The 18,868-nt window shown below is 39.8% G+C and overlaps 1 protein-coding gene across 3 annotated transcripts in view; it reads right to left on the bottom strand.

Annotated features, from left to right (window-relative positions):
• The window catches only part of NYAP2 (neuronal tyrosine-phosphorylated phosphoinositide-3-kinase adaptor 2), a 134,806-nt gene that overhangs the window by 114,117 nt on the left and 1,821 nt on the right, over positions 1 to 18,868 (bottom strand). For all 3 annotated transcript variants that reach the window (XM_063166823.1, XM_063166821.1, XM_063166820.1), the window contains exon 3: positions 12,618 to 12,860. In XM_063166823.1, the coding sequence (XP_063022893.1) occupies positions 12,618 to 12,823 (206 nt within the window). In that variant the 5' untranslated portion in view covers positions 12,824 to 12,860. The remainder of the gene's footprint in view (positions 1 to 12,617; positions 12,861 to 18,868) is intronic.

Raw genomic sequence — 18,868 nt, 5'->3', positions numbered from 1 at the left:
TGAATTAATGAAATTTGAAATTTTACAATAGAAGAGAGGTTTGGGCCAGTTTCTCAGGAAAAGAATTGAATGTGGTAATCTTTTCTGAAAATGCAATCATACTTGTAGGTATGAAGGAATTCTAAAAAGCCAGTTCATGAAAGGGGAAATATTGCTGCCACTCCTCCCCTTCTGCAGACACAGCACAACAGAGCAGCAGCAGACTGCTGGGAGCGGTTGTCAAAATCTTTACTACATTTTAGTGGAGTGGAGAGGGCCTTTGTTCAGTGCCTTCCCTGGAAAGACAATCTCTAAGTTTCCTTTCCCTCCTAATAATACATCAGAACACATATCAATAACAAAAAATAAGATGCTGTAAAATCAGTACTGTCATATAAATACAATAAAAACAGTAACCTAGAATACCTTATTCTGCCAAAAGAGTTTTACTACACATTCCCTTACATGTCTCCTTATTTAAAGGTTGATTTTGTATTAGAATCTATGTACAAGCACTGGCAGAGATGCATGGATACACAATTTGTCACTGTGTCCCTAGTAACAAAGATAATATTGCCTCTCTGTTTAGTGGCTGATTTAGGTACAAGTATCTCTCTAAATTAATTCCCAAAGCATGTTATTGTTCCCTTACCAAAGATCTTCCCCAAAATGGTAACCAAATAATAAACTCATCTGAAGCAGGAAGAAAAAGCAGTCTCTCACTGAATAGTGTTAATTATCAGTATTTGCACCCTAACTGATTACTTAGGAAATGAAGATGAAAATCTGACAGTCTGGAACTGGACACTGAAAATAGATTTTCCTCAAGTGCAAGAGCAACACCATAAATCACAAAAATTAACTTCAGCACAGGGACTTAGGAGCTGGTCTCTCTATAATGCTTGATAAATTACATCTGCATAGCAGACAGGAGCCTAAATAACTTTTGGGGGTTTTGGCAATAACTAAGACAAATGAAGTATTTCACAGTGTTTTGTTGCTGTGCAGTGTTCTCCATTTCATTCAGGCACCTGGTGGTGTAGCTGGGCTCACCACAAAGTTCTTGACACAAAAATCTCAGCTTCCAACTAGATGAGAAACAAAAACCGCATCACTTTAGTCAGGCATCTGACAGAGGAGAGGCAAAGAGAAGAGGAAAGTGATTCCTTTCCATTTTTTTAGTAAAGATCAGTTTTTCAGGAGCTCCTTTCCAAGTACAAGCTGTGCCAGTGGGCAGACACTGACAGCAGCATATGCTGCACCTGCCCTACAGCAAAGGAACCAGGGCAGCTCTGCCTTGCCCACCACCACCCACTCCTGGGAGACTGCAACCCTCCAGATTTCCTGATCAAATGCCACACATAACTCCTTTTAAACAAGCTAAGTCAGGGAAAACTTGTATCAGTCTATGTTTTGCTGGGGAAGGAGTCAGATCAATGCCATTGTCATCATCACCAGGTCTTAGAGGAAGTCTAAAGAAAGGTGGTTTTGGAATGCTTTGTTGATAATGGAATGGACCTGTGTTGATTTTGATTTTTTTTGCTCTGTCCTCATTTACTCTTCTGAAATCTAACAGAATCTAGGAGGTGACAGCAACAAAGGTTTGCAGGAAAAAAATATATTCAGTGTAGTTCACTCAACTGCAATGGGCTCCTTAATATCTAATTTAAAAAGTCATACTTAAAAACCCCACTGCTTTATCTTCCCACATAGATTTTTTTTTTTTTCCCCATTGAAAGACAGAAGGAAGGAAAAAGAAAAAGCTATGAGCTAAGCCTTTTCAACCTTCATCCATTTTTTTAAAAGCTCAAAACAGCATCTAAGAGGAGAAGCAACACAGGCAAGATGATGCAGGTGAAAGCAGCGATGCTCAGAGCCAGGGTCCCTTTAAGGAGCTGCCTGGGCTGGAGCAGTCACATGGGCACTGGTGTGTGTGGCTCTGTGCTCAGTAAGCCATGCAGCTCTTGGCTGCACCAGCCAAGTGTGTCATGTGAGCCAGGGGTTGCCATGACGAGCTCGAATGCGGCTCCCATCCGCTACAGCGCCGAGGCAGCGCAATTCAGATCAGCAATGCACAAATGTGATTTCCTAGGGGAAAAAAACCTGCACTTTGCTTTGCCTAACAGTTTGGATATAAAGCTGAAACAATTAAAATTATCTCTGAAATTGTATTTATGATAAACTGCTGAAAAACCTTTTAATTTCAGAACAATAGCTATGTAACAAACACTAGCAGTTCAATCTTCGATAGCAGCTGCATTTTGGCATAAACTGCAGTACATGAATTTCAGAATATTTTTCCATTTAAATACCAAGAATGTTGAATTTCTTCAGAAAAGAAGTGGAGATGGCTGTTCCAGTGAAATAAAAATCATGGCAAATCAACTCTGAAATTCACTTTGCATTTCTTAATGTGGTAATCCACACGCAGGCTGACATTCAACACAGGAAATTTCTGTGAAAGATGTTCCTGACACTGAGGTAGCGTTTTATCATCAGTCCTAACATCTGCTACCAAAATTAAGCAGCTTGCTAATACAGCAGGCTAATGAAGACCTGCATCATATGGGCTGCCATTGCTGACTTGGTGATGGAATGCAGCTGGAGCTACTTGCAACCCAAAGGCAAGTTTATTGAGGCATTCTGTTTCTGTGGGGGCAGCCATAGGACTGCCAGCTTGAGGTGAATTCCAGCAAGGCCCTTTCAGGAACCTCACTATAACACAAGGATCTAACATAAAGTGTTCAGAGACCTCTGGCATACCATGGCCGTGAGTGTTTAATACGCATACAGGGGATATTCCTGTGTGCTACTGGTTTCAGAGAAAAGATATTCAAGTCTTGAAATAATCTGAGATAGAGACTCTACACAATAATTTATAAGGAGCCTAACCATAAAAAGTGAGTGCCCAAGCCACTGAGAAATTCTGTAAAAGCAGACAACCTCAAAGTAATTGAAATTTTTAATGAAAGTCAGCCCTTTGTCTCCATGTTTGTAGAAGTGCCTGAAAAGGGATAACTTGTATTGAAAAAGAATTCATTATCTCAGTATTTCCTTCCCACAAGAAGACCAAATAAAAATTCCATTTTATTTAAAGCCAGATAGACTCACCATACCCCTAACTCTGCCCATCACTTATAAGGGGCTGCTCTTAAGCCTTACAGCACCATTCAGCACCATTCACCATTGCTACCAGCTCAGGGCACATGGAAATGCAGAGCTCTTTCAGCACAGGAAGATCATGGTGTTGTCTTTGTTCTTTCCCCTCATTAGAAGATATTCTGTTGGGGCTTCATGGGTTAATTTCAGATTCTTCTCTTTTTTAACCTTATGCTTTTTACTGCACCCTTACACATCTCGCTTCCAGCAGATACTATAGGGTTTTTTTCCAATAGCAATAAAATCCATTGCAAATCACTTGCTGATTTAAAGGAATCAGACTACTAAAGCACAAAGTGATGCTCCAGGATTTCCTCTCCATTAGAGTGAAGAGCATTTAGCATCAATTGCTATTATTTTTAATCGGATGTCCGAAAAACTGAAGATCTACATCACTACTGATCCAATCAAGATGCTTCTCCCACAACAAAATTACATAACAGATGACATGATTTTTTACTGAATCTACCTTGATTCTCTCTGCCTACAGCAGATGAATATAAAAATCTAACTACTAAAATACTGGATGTAGTCTCAGGATGAAAATAATTGATTTTGTTGTGCTACTGAGTTTTCTTAATGACAAAATTGTTAATATCTCACTCAAATTCATCTCATCACCAAAAATTAGAAAAATGAGATCACCAGTCAGACTCCTACTAATGTGCTTTTGGTGTTAGCAGACTGTTCTTAATTAGCCTCTCTTGGTTTACTTATTGTGGATGCCTGCAGGATTGTCTCACATCAGAGTCACAAAACTGAGCATAAGATAAATAACTTCTCACACTCCTCAATACCTCTCCTTCAGCCCTGAGCATTCTGCAAACAGCAGGAATTTGCTACCCTATAGCTGCACACAGAGAAGCAAAACAAACTTTGTGTTTAATTATAGAAGATTATTCTCTAGATGGGCTACATTTTTAAACAATCCCTTTCTGCAGTAGTAAAGGCCTCAGCAGTTGCCTTTTGTCTTTAAAGATTCAATTAAAAGTATGTTTCCAAAATTAAATTACAGCATGAAATTAGCTAAGGGTATGAAATACGGCATTTGCCCTGGCATTCAGGGGAAGGCTGTTCAAAGCAATTCACTTAATGGCTCCAACATGTGATCTCAACTTAATAACTAAAGTGCCCTCAGCTCACAGAGGATCTACTGGTGAGATGCACCCTGTATAATCCACCAAAAAGAGAAATGGATTAAACCCAGGTAAATCTTATTAATTTATGGAAAACCATGCAGTTACTCTCATTTTTGATCTTTTAAAATGTTACTATTTTGTCAAGAAACACACTTGTTGGCAGGAATATTTCTGTGGGTTTTAGCTGGCTTTGGCCTTCTCAATCCTGACACATTCCAGAAACATCTGCTGGAGTCCATTGGAAGCATTTGCCCCTCTGCAGCTTTCAGAGAGAAGTGCTGGATGTAATTCATCACAACCACTGGGGACACACTGCAGTTTATTCTGCGCTCCACTAATATAAGGAAGGAAATGAGCAGTCCCCTAACTCCTCAGGTTCCCCTTTAGTCACCTGTTGGGTGCAATTTCAGCTCATGCTGTGAGCTGTCTTTGCTCTGCATGCACTGGGTAGTGTTTCAGAGCAATTTCCATGTGGGGTCCTTGGGTACTGTGCAATAAAAAGGGAAATGAAAACAAATTCCACTGACACTCAGCTTCTGTGGGACCACAGCAGCTCTCTCTGCTCATTCCCAGGCTCCTGGCAGCTCACAGGGGGCTGCAGCACCTGCCCCAGCCCAGCAGGGCTCTACTCTTCCTGAAGGGAGCCCTGAGCTCAGGACACACCACACAAAAGCCTTTTTTAATTGGTTGGTGTCATGGGGGACTTTTTGTATTGAGGGCTTTGTGCATTTATTTGCTTTTATATATTTTTTTAACTGACTTTACTTATGATTGCAACTTAAATTAGGGTAGAAAGCCAGAAGGAAAAATAAAAGCATTCTCAAATTAACTATAAAACTCACAGCTAATGATGTCTCTGCAATCCATTTCTTCTCTAATCTCTTCTTGCTCCTATTTTAATCCAATCACACAAAACTCTAATAGGGCACATACATATTCCTCCTTTCATATAAATTTTAGCCACTGATACAGCATAACTTGACAACAAGATGCCCTTCATCTGATGCTTCTGTTACATTCTCTTTTTCCAGGGACACACCCAAGAACAGACTCTACTTCTGGCTAAGGAAATAAACATCCCAATTAAATAATCAAGTATCAGGCATATTTCCCTCTGAAAGCATAGAAATAAATAAATAAATAAAAGTCTGCCTAGCCTGTCAGGAGGGTGCTGAGGAGAACATGCAAAGGGCACAGATGCCTGCCAGCTGGATGGGGCTTAAAGCAATCTTTATTAATATTAAATCCAGCCAAATACAGCTGTGATTCACAGCCCTGAAAAGAGCAATGAACTGAGCTATTTTGCTCAAAGGAAACATTTGTTTTTCTTCAACTTTATGAACAGTTATTGTTTAATGATGGATTTTCCTGAAGATGCAGAAAGATTCACTCTTACTCTTCTAATGCTGGCACAAGGCATCAGCTCTGCTGGGTTCTCAGACTGGGGGTGTGTGTTCCCCGTGTCTAGGACCATAGCTAGCTCCAATTTCGCTACAATGGGCTGTAAGATTTCTTTTTACATGTTTTTTGTTCAAGTATCTGTCCTCCAGGTTGCAACATGTGCTCCAAATTTGGGTCACAGGCAATTACAAACTTTGTCAGGGGTTAATGAACTTCAACATGGAGCACTTTTTGTAACTGGAAAACTTGAGACAGATCTATGCTTTTAATTTGCATATGAATTGTGCTGTATTACTGAATGTATTCCTCTATTAATGAAGTCCGTCCTGAAACAGTTAGAAAAAATTCATCCGGGCATGCTTGAAAACAGTCTTCCCTATTTTTTATCCAGTCTTCATAACAACAGTTTTAATTAAATTCTGCTTCACTCTGCAATTTTGTAACATACTTGAAGATATTTTCCAAACAAATGCAAACCTTTGATTCCATATAATGGCACCCCCAGAACTCTACAGGATCATGCAAAATATGTCTATTTCTACAGCTCTACATGCATCTCTCCTGCTGAGAGGGCTTTCGGGTTAGCGGAAATGCAGGATAATTTTAACTACATCCTGTAGTTGATGAGTAATCAAAAGATATTGAGAGAAGAGACTGGAAATAGAAGTGGGAACAAATGGCTACAAGCTGTCCATTAATATCCACAGAGTCCCAGGCTCTCTCAGCAGCAGTGAGCCAAGGGCTGTGTCCAGCAGTACAGCACACCTCCCGGGTGACTCAGCCTGATGGGAGCACACACCCAGGTGGGCTCAGAGCCAGGCCAGCTCACCCACTGACACAGGTGCTCAGGCAGCCCTGTGAGTACCCACAGCTTCCAGACACTTCCACTGGGTTTTAACAAGAATAGGGGACTGGAATCCCTTTAGAAGCCTTCCAGGCTGTCCATGACCCCACACTCCTAACGTGCTTTTTAAACAGAGCAGATGAATCCTGAGAGAAAAAAAATGCACCCACCATAGTGGATCAGTTTGAGCAATTAGTGGAACAGTGAAGGGAAGGAGACCATGTAAACTTCCTGAGAAGTAAAAGTTGTAGGAAGAAGCCCTAAAAGGGAAGAGTTTGTGAAAATAACATCAAGATTTAGGAAACTGATAATGATTTCTGCTTTATTTCCTTGGTCTTTTGGATTGTGAGGCTGGATATCAGCCTCTGTGGTAAATTTTAAATGACATTAATCACATGACTGTTCTAAAATAAAACTTCTCAGAATAACAGCAATATAAAATAGTTTGCATTGTGTCTGTTGTTTATTTTGTGTGGCAATAACACAGGCAGCCATATGGATATGAGCATTTGGAAGGGAGGATTTGTTGGCTAGATCATCACATCTGTTTACTTATAAAAGCAACAAAAATACATTTGGAGGTCACTCATTTCACAACCATTTTTCTTACTCTTCATGAAAAAAAAACTATTAATGTTACCCTTTCTACATTGAACCAATTACAAAAGATACCCCAGGATATTTTCACAAGAAAAAGGTTTTAAAATCATAGAAAAATTAGTCTCTATCACACCTCATCAGCCATTTCCACCATAAAAGTGATATCAGAGCAATAACTTAATCTAGGATGAAATGAGCATGCAACATGTCCAGGAGGAAGATAAAGAAAACAACAGTGCCCCAGTTAAGCTTCCTCATAGCACAAACCTTTTGATCAAAGGAGCACGTACCACTGACCTCATCTCCAGAAATGACATTCACCAAGTGAACTCAGATTTGAATTTAAAACAAAAACAAATAGAAAAGCCTCAAAACAAACAAACCCAAACAAACAAAAAACTCAAAAAAAAACCCCTCCACAATTTACATCAACACACTGAGACAAAAACAATGGGTTAACAAGTTTGTAATGTATAATATCTCAACAATTTGTTTACAGGTATTTCAGCTGAGGCTCTCACCATGACCCATAATATTTAATGCACTTCCTTCATCATTTTTTTTGAGGTCAGGCTATAAGCATACTGTAATATAGCAAGCATAATTATTCCTGCAAATTTAGAAAGGCGCAGTTTACTACCCAGAATTTCAACTACAGACAGATGTTCAGAAAAAAAGAAAATACTTTAAACTAAAGTATTGTTCTGATTTCAAAACAAAATAATAAAAATTAATTCCATAATGAAATTATTTTAGGTTATTTTTTATTCTGGTAAAAATACTTTGGTAAAAGCTCTTCAGCATGTCCATATAGTCTAAGATTACACACATTTTCTCAGCTGAACAGAGCTTTTGGCAGTGAATAATCCCATGCATCTTTTTATATTTTCTTGCTGTCACCCACACTTGATAACACAACTTTTAGCTAAAGGACACATAATTTACATCTTGTTCACAAGGGAAACTAAGGATAGGAATGACAGAAAACTACAGAAAGATAATACCTGAATTCAATTACTTCCATGATCATTTCAAAGCAGAAAAAAAGCAAGAGAAAAATATGATCTTACTTTTGCTCATGGGTCAGTCTTCAGTACTCGGTTTCCCAAAGAAAGGAGAGGTTATGTTGACAGCTGTTCATTACAATTCCTTCTTTACTACAAGAGCTTAACTCTGCCACTGGCTGGCTGGCCCATTTCTGCTAGCTTTAGCACACAACAGTGCCCCTAAAAGCTCCTCCTCTTGACAGCATCTGTCTGGATACAAGCACAAGCAAGGCTTTCCATAGAGCCATTTAGGTCCTGGGAACAAGCTACAAGTAAGGGAAACCATTAGAAGTAAATATTTTGATGACTAAGTCCAGGATTTGGCAGGCAGAAATTCATGCCCACTGTTACCACCAGCTTTATAGTAGAGAAGTCACATCTTCACAGTGTTACAAGTGAGAATTACTTCCCTGACAATAACTTGAATGATGCACAAAAAATAGAAGCCAGACCTTTGAAAGCATGCACTCTGATTTATTCAACATGTCCAAGCCTTCAGAGAAGGAGGGTTCATTATTTGTTTCTTACCAAGCTTTTGTATTTGTGCAAGTAAAAAGGGAAAACATTGATGAAGTATCCACACAAAACATTAATAACGTATCTAAATATGTGCATGTCAGTTATGGATGAGTCAGAAAGCAACTGCTAATTCCAACAGATGCCCTGTATAAACTCCAAATACTCACCTTTTTTCTGGCATCCATGATAGCTGAGGCAAATCTACCTTCTGTTGCCAGAAATGCTGCCTACAGCTGATACTGTATCATGTCAAATGTATGTCCCGTGCCAGTGAAAATGATACTGCTCCATAACTTTATTTGCAATTTATAGGCTCTGTGGGCAATATGCCAGTACCTTCTCTTAATCTGGACACAGCTCCCTGAATAGACAATGATCATGTAATTAGACCAGATGAATAAAAGATGGAAGAAAAATCATCTATACGTTAGGTCCTATATACCTACATATTTATTGTGCCTTACTCTCAGCTACTAATCAGCACATTAACCTTGTTTTCTCCGCATGAGCGCTAAGAACCATACTAAAATTAGGTCAGAAATTCAGATCAGATCAGCTGACTCAGCCCAGCAAGATTAGACAAAGACTAGTTGCTGTTATTTTTCCCAATCCAATACGCTGTGTTTATCCCGCAATGTACAATGGATCCATACATTTTTCCCCACAATTAACCTATTAGAGCCAGACACCATGAGACAGCAAACACACTGAAGGTATATCAGTGCTACTGAAGAAATACAGCCCAATGCATCCTTTGGGAAGCAAAGTGTACAATCAAGCAATTTTTTAAGGTCATTTTTCAGTTCTTGTTTCAAACTGCTCAGACTAATGCACTTCAATGAACTTTAGTCATTCAGCATAGTTATGAGATGATTTAGGTAAATAACAGCTGCTTCTAAATAGTGTTGTGTGTGAATACCACCACTTTATTAGACAAAGTATTACTCATTATTATCTTGTTAATATACACAAACAGCCTTCTTCTAATAGAGGCCATCTGAACACTAAAATTGAATAGCTTCTAAATAATTCAATAATTGGACAAGTAGGTAATTCTCGGCAGGTGCCAAAGGCTTCTGGCTTCTTTATTTTGATTCTCACATGTAAAAGAAGAGTATTTGTGGGAAGCCCCTCTCCTTCCCAAAAATCTACCTGCAGTTAATCACAGGGGATGGCTCCCTTGTTGCTAAGGAGATTGTTTTCAGCTACTGGGAGTCTCCAGACTGGTAGCAGTTACCACTGCACATGTGCACCACTTGCTATCTAGGCCACGCTCTCACGAATTAGGGATAATATAAATACCCACCAAGACAAGATAAAGACATAAAGAATATAGTACAGAACAAAGAAGAAATCAGTGATCCTACTTTCCCTTTCCTAACTGCTGCATTTCAATAGACAACATGGTCTTGGATGAATCCCTGAAGGTTACTAGAGGGAGCCAACTCAATTGCAATCAGCCTAAGTGACTTCAGACCTGAAGGGACAATACCTGATTTGACTAAAGGAACCATGGTTTGCCACTGCTTTTCGTTTTTCCAACCAAAGGTTGATCTCAAGTATCATTTTTTACCTCTCCAAGTTTACAAGGAAGAAAGAAAAAAGACTTAAAGAAAGTGCTTTTCTAGATTTCCTGAGGTGTTTTCCTACATTGTTTCCTCAAGCAGACCTTATTCCCCCCTTCAGCATTATTGAGATAATGCCCCCGTGGAGATGGCCATGACACAGAGCATCATCACACAATTTAAGAAAGCTTTAAGCATTCTCCCATACACAGTAACACCATACCTCATCAGAAGGCTTCAGGCTTCTGCCCACACAGAGCAACATCAGGCCACTTCAGAAGGCTGCAAGCAACTGCCCTTCTCATTCTTTAGCCCAGCCTTTTATCCCCTCCTGTTGATGCACCGCACCTGTGTGCCCCTCACTGTTAATGCACTGCCCCTGTGTGCCCCTCATGGTTCATGCCCTGCACCTGTGTGCTCCTCACTGTTAATGCACTGCACCTGTGTGCCCCTCATGGTTCATGCCCTGCACCTGTGTGCCCCTCACTGTTAATGCACTGCACCTGTGTGTCCCTCATGGTTCATGCACTGCCCCCGTGTGCCCTCTGCTCCCTTTGGTGGTTGCTCAGTGCCCCTGGGCACTCCATGGCTCAGTGCTGTCAGTGCTGCTCACCTGCTGCTCACAGCTGCACCCACTGGGGATGAGGCTCAGCCCAGTCCCATCCCAATCACCACAAACTGTGTGCCTACAGGGAGGGATCAGAGGGGATCACTGCAAACAGTTTCCCACAGAAGAGCACTGTACTGAGGAAATGTTATCTCCAAACCACATACAAATGCATGCTGTTCCTCTAATAAGCCCACTCTGTTGGTAGGTCCTCTACCTCCTGTCTTCTGGCTCTGTGACTGAGGATAAATATTCTGTTCTCATTGATCTCAGTTGAGTGTGGGCAAGAATTTGATGGTTTGGTTCAGCCCTAAATCATCTGTACTTCTCCAGAGCTCTTCATCAAATCGCTTTGCCAGGGTCAATGAAAAAAACCACACAAACCAGCCACATTGTAGGAAATACTGTCACTACTATTCAAATGATGCAGAGAAGCTCAGCTAGAGGACTATAAAGAAACAGGTTGGTCCACAAGTTACTCTCTCATGTCCCAAGAAACCTATTCATAACAAAATCTGTTCTGGTACTTAGTAACCTTTATGGTCACACATATAAAAGTACATGGAAGCAGATTAGCCAGAGTACAGCCTAATTGGCTGTATTCAACTTAATTTCACATTATTCTTATAACTCCAATGAAATTACTGACAATCCAAATAGTTCCACTTCCTGGAACATAAAGTAGCCATATTTTTGCTTTAAATTCCTTCATCTCCCTTCTCTCTCAAACTGTGTGTGCTGCTCTTTTCCTTTTAATGTTCCATCAAAATTATCAGACTACCGAGGCGTTGCTCAAGCATTCACAGCACAGCATGTCTGTTATACCTGGGTGTACAGTACCCAAGACATAGCATAAAATTTAATCACTTAAACTGAAATACAGAAGATTCATGCTGGGGGAAAAAATTCAAAGGACCTCCTATGAGTTTATGCTCAAGCCATCCATTCACATATAAATGTTAAGGATTTGGATGGAGGATTTACTGCTATTACAGAATTTTACCTTCACCTCTATTAAAACAATTTTTTGTACTGGCAAATGTGTATGCAATAAATATTTATATCTATTCCATTCAACCTAATTTCCTCTCCAAGAGGCTACAGAGATTTCATTGATATCCGTTGGCACAAGCGGCCAGGTCATGCAAGTGCTCCTCTCATTAACTGTCAATTAAAATCAATGGAATTGTTCAAGAAGAGCTGTTATAGGGTTCTGCCCATCAGGGGCTTGATCCATTTTCCTGTAAGTGATTGCAATATTGTTACTGACTTCAGAGATCACAGAATTGAAAGGGAAATGTAAATAATAGACAGTTTTTTGAAACAAACCTCAGACACCAGTTAGAAGGCTTTGAAAATTTACCAGATTTAAAACATCAGCTCAAGAAGAGTCTATTTTGACCTGTGAGACTGCCCCGGTCTTGCTCACACACAAATATATTTTTGCACAAATTATAAACTGTTCATCTTAAAACACTAAGAGGATGACAACCCATTTGTCACTTGATCTACATCTATTCCAAGCTCCCAAAATTTTTGTTACAAATCACACCTGCTCAAGACGCCGCACATGCTGCTCAAGCTATGTCTACACAATGTAAATCACATGTGTTAGAGGCCTGACAGAGGCCAATGCTCTGTACTGCTTTTGCCAGCAAGCTTCTTTGAAATCAACTGCTCTACACTTATTTACCATATCTGAATCTCTTGTTTTTCATTACTCTGCCAGACTACTCATCTTTTTATCAAAATATTTACCGTTTTATTGCTTCTTCTTGTTTTCGGCGTTTTTCACTCTTTTCTTTCAAGTAAGCCAGGTTTGTTTCATTCCTCATGCGATCATTCTCTCGAGCAATGTCTGATGCATTCTGTATAACCAAGCCATCATAGGCCTTCATCCCCATATCTTCAATATACTGGAGAAAAGCGCCCAAAGTGACCTCCTCCTGATTAGAACTCATCATCTTGCAGGAGATAATGAACAAAGGAAAGCAATGTTTCCTGCAGGTTGAAAAACACATAATACCTTAATCAGTAGGAAAATAGCTTATGGTTTATGACAGCAAGATCATGTCAGTTGTAATTAACATCTCCATAAGAGACAATTTTTCAGACTTTCCCATTTAAAGGGTAATAAACAAAGCAATTCAGAGGACAGAACAACATTACTTGAGACAAGAGGAGACAAAACCAAGAATCTCTTCTTTCAGGCAATGAAGATCCAAAAAATTACACTGTTTAAATCCCAAAAACATTTCCTTCCACCCCTTCCCATTTCCTAGTACCCAACAGTTGCATAAACACTGCCATCCTGAATCTCCGTTTGAATTGAACTGAGAAGGTTCCATCACAGGACAAGAGGTCCTCTTTTACAGTTTAGATAAGGCTGCAACAGAGCAGATTACCGGAAAATAAAATCCTATTCTGACTACCAGAAAAAGTTCCTAATATCTGCAGGATATTCTAAAGTTCAGGTGAAAAGCATTCTTCCATTTTTTGAAACAAAAAAGTTAAAAGCATTCTTCAGGCTCAAAATTCAGAAAGAAATATTGTGAAATATTTTCCTGTATTTCTTATTAATGTAACATGAACCCATGAGCCGTGGTCATTTGTTGCCCAACATCTTGAAGCTCTAAGAATGGACATGAATGCCCAGCTGAGCTGGGACCTTCAGAACAGACCCAGAATCTGTATTCCAGAGGTATGAGAGACACTGGGGTGTAGCATCCCCGGCTAAACACCTTGGAGCAGAAATACTTTAGACCCTTGGGTCATTCCTGGGTCTGTGGCAGGCAGCCTAAAAACTCTTCAGAAAGGCCCCAAAGGTTTTCCATTCATCAACAGAACTCCTGGGAGTTGCAAGAGCTCTAATGTATAGACACATCAGTAAATACTACAGGAGACTAAAGGCAAGGTAGAATTTCAAGAGACAGACTATCTCTAAAGTCTGTGCTGGATAGGACTGGATAAAACTTATTAAACAAGTAAAATAGAAGTTAAAAAAATAGGGCTGTTCCATCTTATTTTAAATACTGATTATTGTAAGGTCCAGAAGCATTACAAGCTTGAGTGGCATTACCTGCACACAGCCCCTTGAGAAGCCCTCATCCCCCAGGCAGGGAGTTGGTGCAGGAGTCTCTGAGAGCCTTGCTGGCAGAGCTGGCAGCTGAGCTCAGCTCTCTAAGGCACCTTTGCTTATTCACTGCTACAGCATCCCTCCCTTCCCTGAAGAAGGATGGCGTGGCTTCTCAGAATCAGCCTCAGAACATGCCAACACTACAGCTAGAAAGGATCTTATTGAATAGGCAATAAGAATCCTGTCTGCACACAGATTTTAGGGGCAGGGTTCCTGTGGAATCAGTGACAAAAATCTTTCCCTTATTTCTTAGTACAAGGTTATATTTCTAATAATCATTACATAACTGGAGAAGTAAAATTCTGATCTAGGCTGGCACTGGTTAAAAAAAAATATTAAACAATGTTAAGGATTCTATAAATCCACTCGGGGCCTTCAGATCTGGGCTCTGACTCTGAAAATACAAGGGATGAAAAGAGTAGAGAAATATATTTCTGCCCTTGAATGTTTTCCCCCTGTTTTGATCGGGGGGAACTTTTGAAGTGACAATGGCAAGAACAAGCAGCTAGTTTCAGGCACTAAATACTTTAAAAGCACACTGATAATTTCCCTTTTTTCTATCGTGCCTGCATATCAAAGTTATTTCTGTACAATGGTAACACAACTTTTAAAATCATAAAGACTCAGAGGATGCAAAGGGTCTTCTCCTATTACCTCTCCTGCCTTCCAAGAACAACCTTTTCTATCAACTAAGCCTGAACATGAAAATAAGGCTGATGTTGAGGGTCACTGAAGTGATCTTTAAGCATTTTCAAGCATGGATATAAGCATCTCCTACAAATCCCTGCAGGGTAAATGCAGTGAAGGAGGTCTTAGTGCAGCCCAATGTGCCTGCATGCCATTTCACACAGCTCTGACACCGGAGCTGGCTGGAATTCTGCTGGGCTGGAATATGCATTCAGCCATTCTATATGTTCACCATAAGTAGCACACTGTCTGCACAGGAGGATGTTAGAAGGCTGGCAGTGAGCTGAATAGACTCCATGAATGTTATGATTCTTCAGCAGACATAATTTCAGACGAATTCCTAACCCTGGTGATCAAGAAAAGTAAGGCCAGATATCAAAGCCCCTTCCTGAGTCTCTCTCTACAGCATGAAGGCCACAAGATTAAAAGCAATGCTAACAGCACAGACAGCTCTAACTCTCCTTTCTCTAAACTCCTCAAATTAGATCTGCTTTTTGATGGTTAAAATATGGGTTGTTTCCCCAGTAGATAGTTATTTTATTGTGTATTTCATTTTTGACTTCTGGTAAAACCTTTTTTCAGTATATGTTGAATTAAATTCAAATAAACCTGCACAACAGAGAAATCTCACCCTAGTGACCTGAATGCCAGTATTGTCATTAATTTCTGCAGTGACCATGGTTTATTTCTGAAATATAACAGGAAATTTTATACTGAAGATAACTTTAATAGGGTCTCAATAAATGCAGTTCTCATCCATTTTTCCCCAAGACACATGATATGCTTTACATTGCCTTTTGTGACTATACTGCATTTCTTCCCCTCATTTTTTCCTTTATTTTTAGAGGTCAGAAATTAGCTGAGAATTAAGGATGTGCTGATTCTCCTTGTGTTATGATGTTTATTTTTTAAACAGGAGGATGAGGTCAGTCCAGTTGCAAAAGAATTAAATAAAAACCCGTTTTTCTGCTTCATGAACTGAGGAGAGACTTTATATTCTGGTTTGCTACAGATCTTTTTTATTACTAAACATGCAAAAATTTACTATTTACTAAACAGATCAAGATCTCTTCTTTGTCTTAGCAGGGGCCCAATCTCACAGCAGTACTGAGCAACTGAACTCCTCCTGTGACTGTTGATCCTCGTGTGCTTGTGACAGCAAATTCAGTTTGGGGTACTCCTGGGGATAGCAGGGGACACACTGATATTTCAGAACCTTGAACCTGCTCTTATGGCACTAACTCTAAAAAGCTTCTGTGCAAGCAGCAAGCATCTTCTGATTCAAACACCTCGTACCTCCTGTATATGTGGTATTTTAGTCTCACTATGTTTACTAATAGTGAGCAGTTGTGCATGCTACACTTAAGCAGGGATTAAAAATGCAAACAGCAGGAGCAAAAAGCTTAACTAATTACTGTAAACATTTTTATAGTCTTAGTATTCCTTGGGCAGCACGCCAGGACCAATTTTACTTACAGGTATTAATGCCACTTCAGAAAATATGTTACCTTGATAAAAGTGTTCAGTAGCTACAACAGGCTGCAATCAACACATATGGCCCCTGGAGTCCCATGCAGCGTCTGCCTGTCCCCTCCTTGGAAAATGGCTGGACAGCACTGATCAGCTTTTGAGCAAAGGTTCTGATAAACAGTAAACTCAGGCAGTGAGCAATTCCTAACCATTTGCCAGGGCAGATACAGGCACAAGCAAGGGTTCTATTTGAGTACATTCATATTTTATTAAAACTGTGCAAACGAAAATGGCTAAATAAGTCATGTAAGCTGAGGCCCCATAGTCCTGGTATCCCTAACATGCACACTGTAATCAGGGACATTGTTAGCCAGTAACAAGGACTATATGCAGTCACCTATGTATTTGTAATCAAAGCTGATTTCAATGCATTTTATTTTCTGAAATCAAGCAGTCTTGGAAAATTCTAACTGACAGTTGTGGCACTTGAGAAATTCTTTAGACACTCCTTTCTTTTCCCCATCTCATTGTGAAGGAACAAAAGGAGACAACAGGGCAGAGGAAAAGCCTTGGAGTTCAGCTATTGAAGCTAACATACTGAGAGGTCAACAAAAATTGTTTGGAGGAACTTGATTCTGACTGTTCACTGAGCATCTTTGAAAATCCATCTGAGCACAAGGACACAAAGAAGGAGTTTTCCATCAGGTACACTTTGCTTCTTAAAGACTAGCACTCTGTGAAACCTCACTGAGAAAAAGCCACAATCACACCCATCTTGCTCACTGACACCTGCCCCTTCGGTACGCCCGGACCAGAGCTCGCACTGGCACAGCTCGTACATTCAGCTGTCAGCATGGGAGGAGTAAAGCAAGAAAGATTTATTTTCTTTTCCTTCCCTGCCAATGCATCTGGTTTACTGGCAAGGGCAAGCAGTCCCCTTCCTGGTTTGCCTAAAAATATTTGCATAACTAAATTCAAGATCATTGTATTGATTCAGGTACAATTTCTGTGAGAGCAGAGTGCATTGTGTTTCACAGGACATTTGCATACCTTACTTCTAATCTAACCCTTTGCTCTGATGCCTCACACACAGCATTTTGGATCAAACCACCTCCTTTTCACATGATCAGTGTGCAAAAATATTGATTTCAGAATATGAGTAATCAGCTGAATATCACAGTATCCAAGCAGTGCTACATGTGAAGATTCTGACATGCCATTCTCTCTTATTCACATCAGGATCCCCAAAATATCGTTGCTTTTCAGCTTGCTTGACAGCCATAAGCTGCAGCTGTGCTGCATTGAAAATTGGCAATGCTGACATTTAACTGAAGGAGCTTTTTAAAGTAATGACAAAGGCACTGATTGCCTTCTTCCAAACCAGAGAGATTTTTAAAAAAAAAATTTAGCATAGAAGAAGAGACCATGGAAAAACAAGCGTGGGCTTGCCCAAAGTCCTGAGTCCAATCTCAAATGTATAAAGGCCTACTACACACCTCTCCAGTACTGCCTGATTCCCTCCCAAACACTGCCTCCTCTCTTTGAAAGAACATCTGCTTTCTCATTACCTTTTAACTCCCTCCACTAAATTCATTACATCAGAAGGATTCTGCACAAACAGGGATAACCAGCCTTTCAACCCTCGAGTCTGAGCTGTTGTAGTCTAGCTTCTTGCAAGAATAAAAGCAGACAGGCCAGCAGTATCCAGTTTTTACAAACTGCTGACCACAGCAGCACCAATAAGGACCTAATGGTATTGGGTGTAAAAAAAAAATACTTTCAGTGAATCAAGAAAAAATTAATGAGAGAAAAATATACAAGAGAGTACTTTGCAGAACTCTGTCTCCTATTATAACTGTGCTTTATATCAAGTGATATTTTAAATACCCAAACAAGTGAATGTGATGAGACAAGTTGCTAAGAAATGCTTTTTAGAGATGTATTCCCTGCTCATTCTTAACAATAAAATGACATTTTTGTTTTCAGATACAGTGATGCCAGAAACTATAATGTCAAAGAGGAAGACCTTCTGAAATAGGTTGCAACTTTCCTACTTCATATCATTTGATAACTACATATGCAGCTATTTAAAGAAAAACAATCAAGGAATCACTACTGTCATTTGAAAGTAAAAAATACACTTCATATTCTGGCTAGGATTGTAGATTATATACCTGGTGCTCATTGTATTGCACAGCATGAGCTCTAGCACCTGGGTGAAATCATTACAGCTAAGTGGTGCTGAGCCCTTCACTTAAAGAGGTTAAAAGTGTCTCCTTCAGTAGACTGAAATTGCTACTGCATGGGTTTAAAGGAATAGTCAATTTCTGCAGATGTCCTACCCTTCATAGGGGAAGCTGTGTTCCCCATAGTTTTAAGAACTAAAAAAATTAGCCTGGGCCTTGAACTTTGGCCCTCTTTCAGGGTGCCTTCTGAAAAGGAAAAAGGTCTTTGTTAACAATGACTCCTCTATGACTCCAGGATGTAAAAGCTGTTGTTTACTTTGCAATAAAGCACTTCTATCACTTTTATTCCCAGAGGAAAATAAGGCTTCCTCCTAAACGTGTGGATGCTGGACAATTGCAAACCTAGATTCAGAACGGCCAGCACTAAAGTGCAATTATGACTTTTTATCATCCCATTATTATGCAGACTACTTATAAATGACAACAAGAAATAAAACCACACAATAAGCAGACATATACACACATTGTCT

This window comes from Melospiza melodia, chromosome 12 (assembly GCF_035770615.1).
Source record: "Melospiza melodia melodia isolate bMelMel2 chromosome 12, bMelMel2.pri, whole genome shotgun sequence".
In the NCBI taxonomy this organism is placed as follows: Eukaryota; Metazoa; Chordata; class Aves; order Passeriformes; family Passerellidae; genus Melospiza; species Melospiza melodia.
This window is presented reverse-complemented; position numbering and strand designations above follow the sequence as displayed.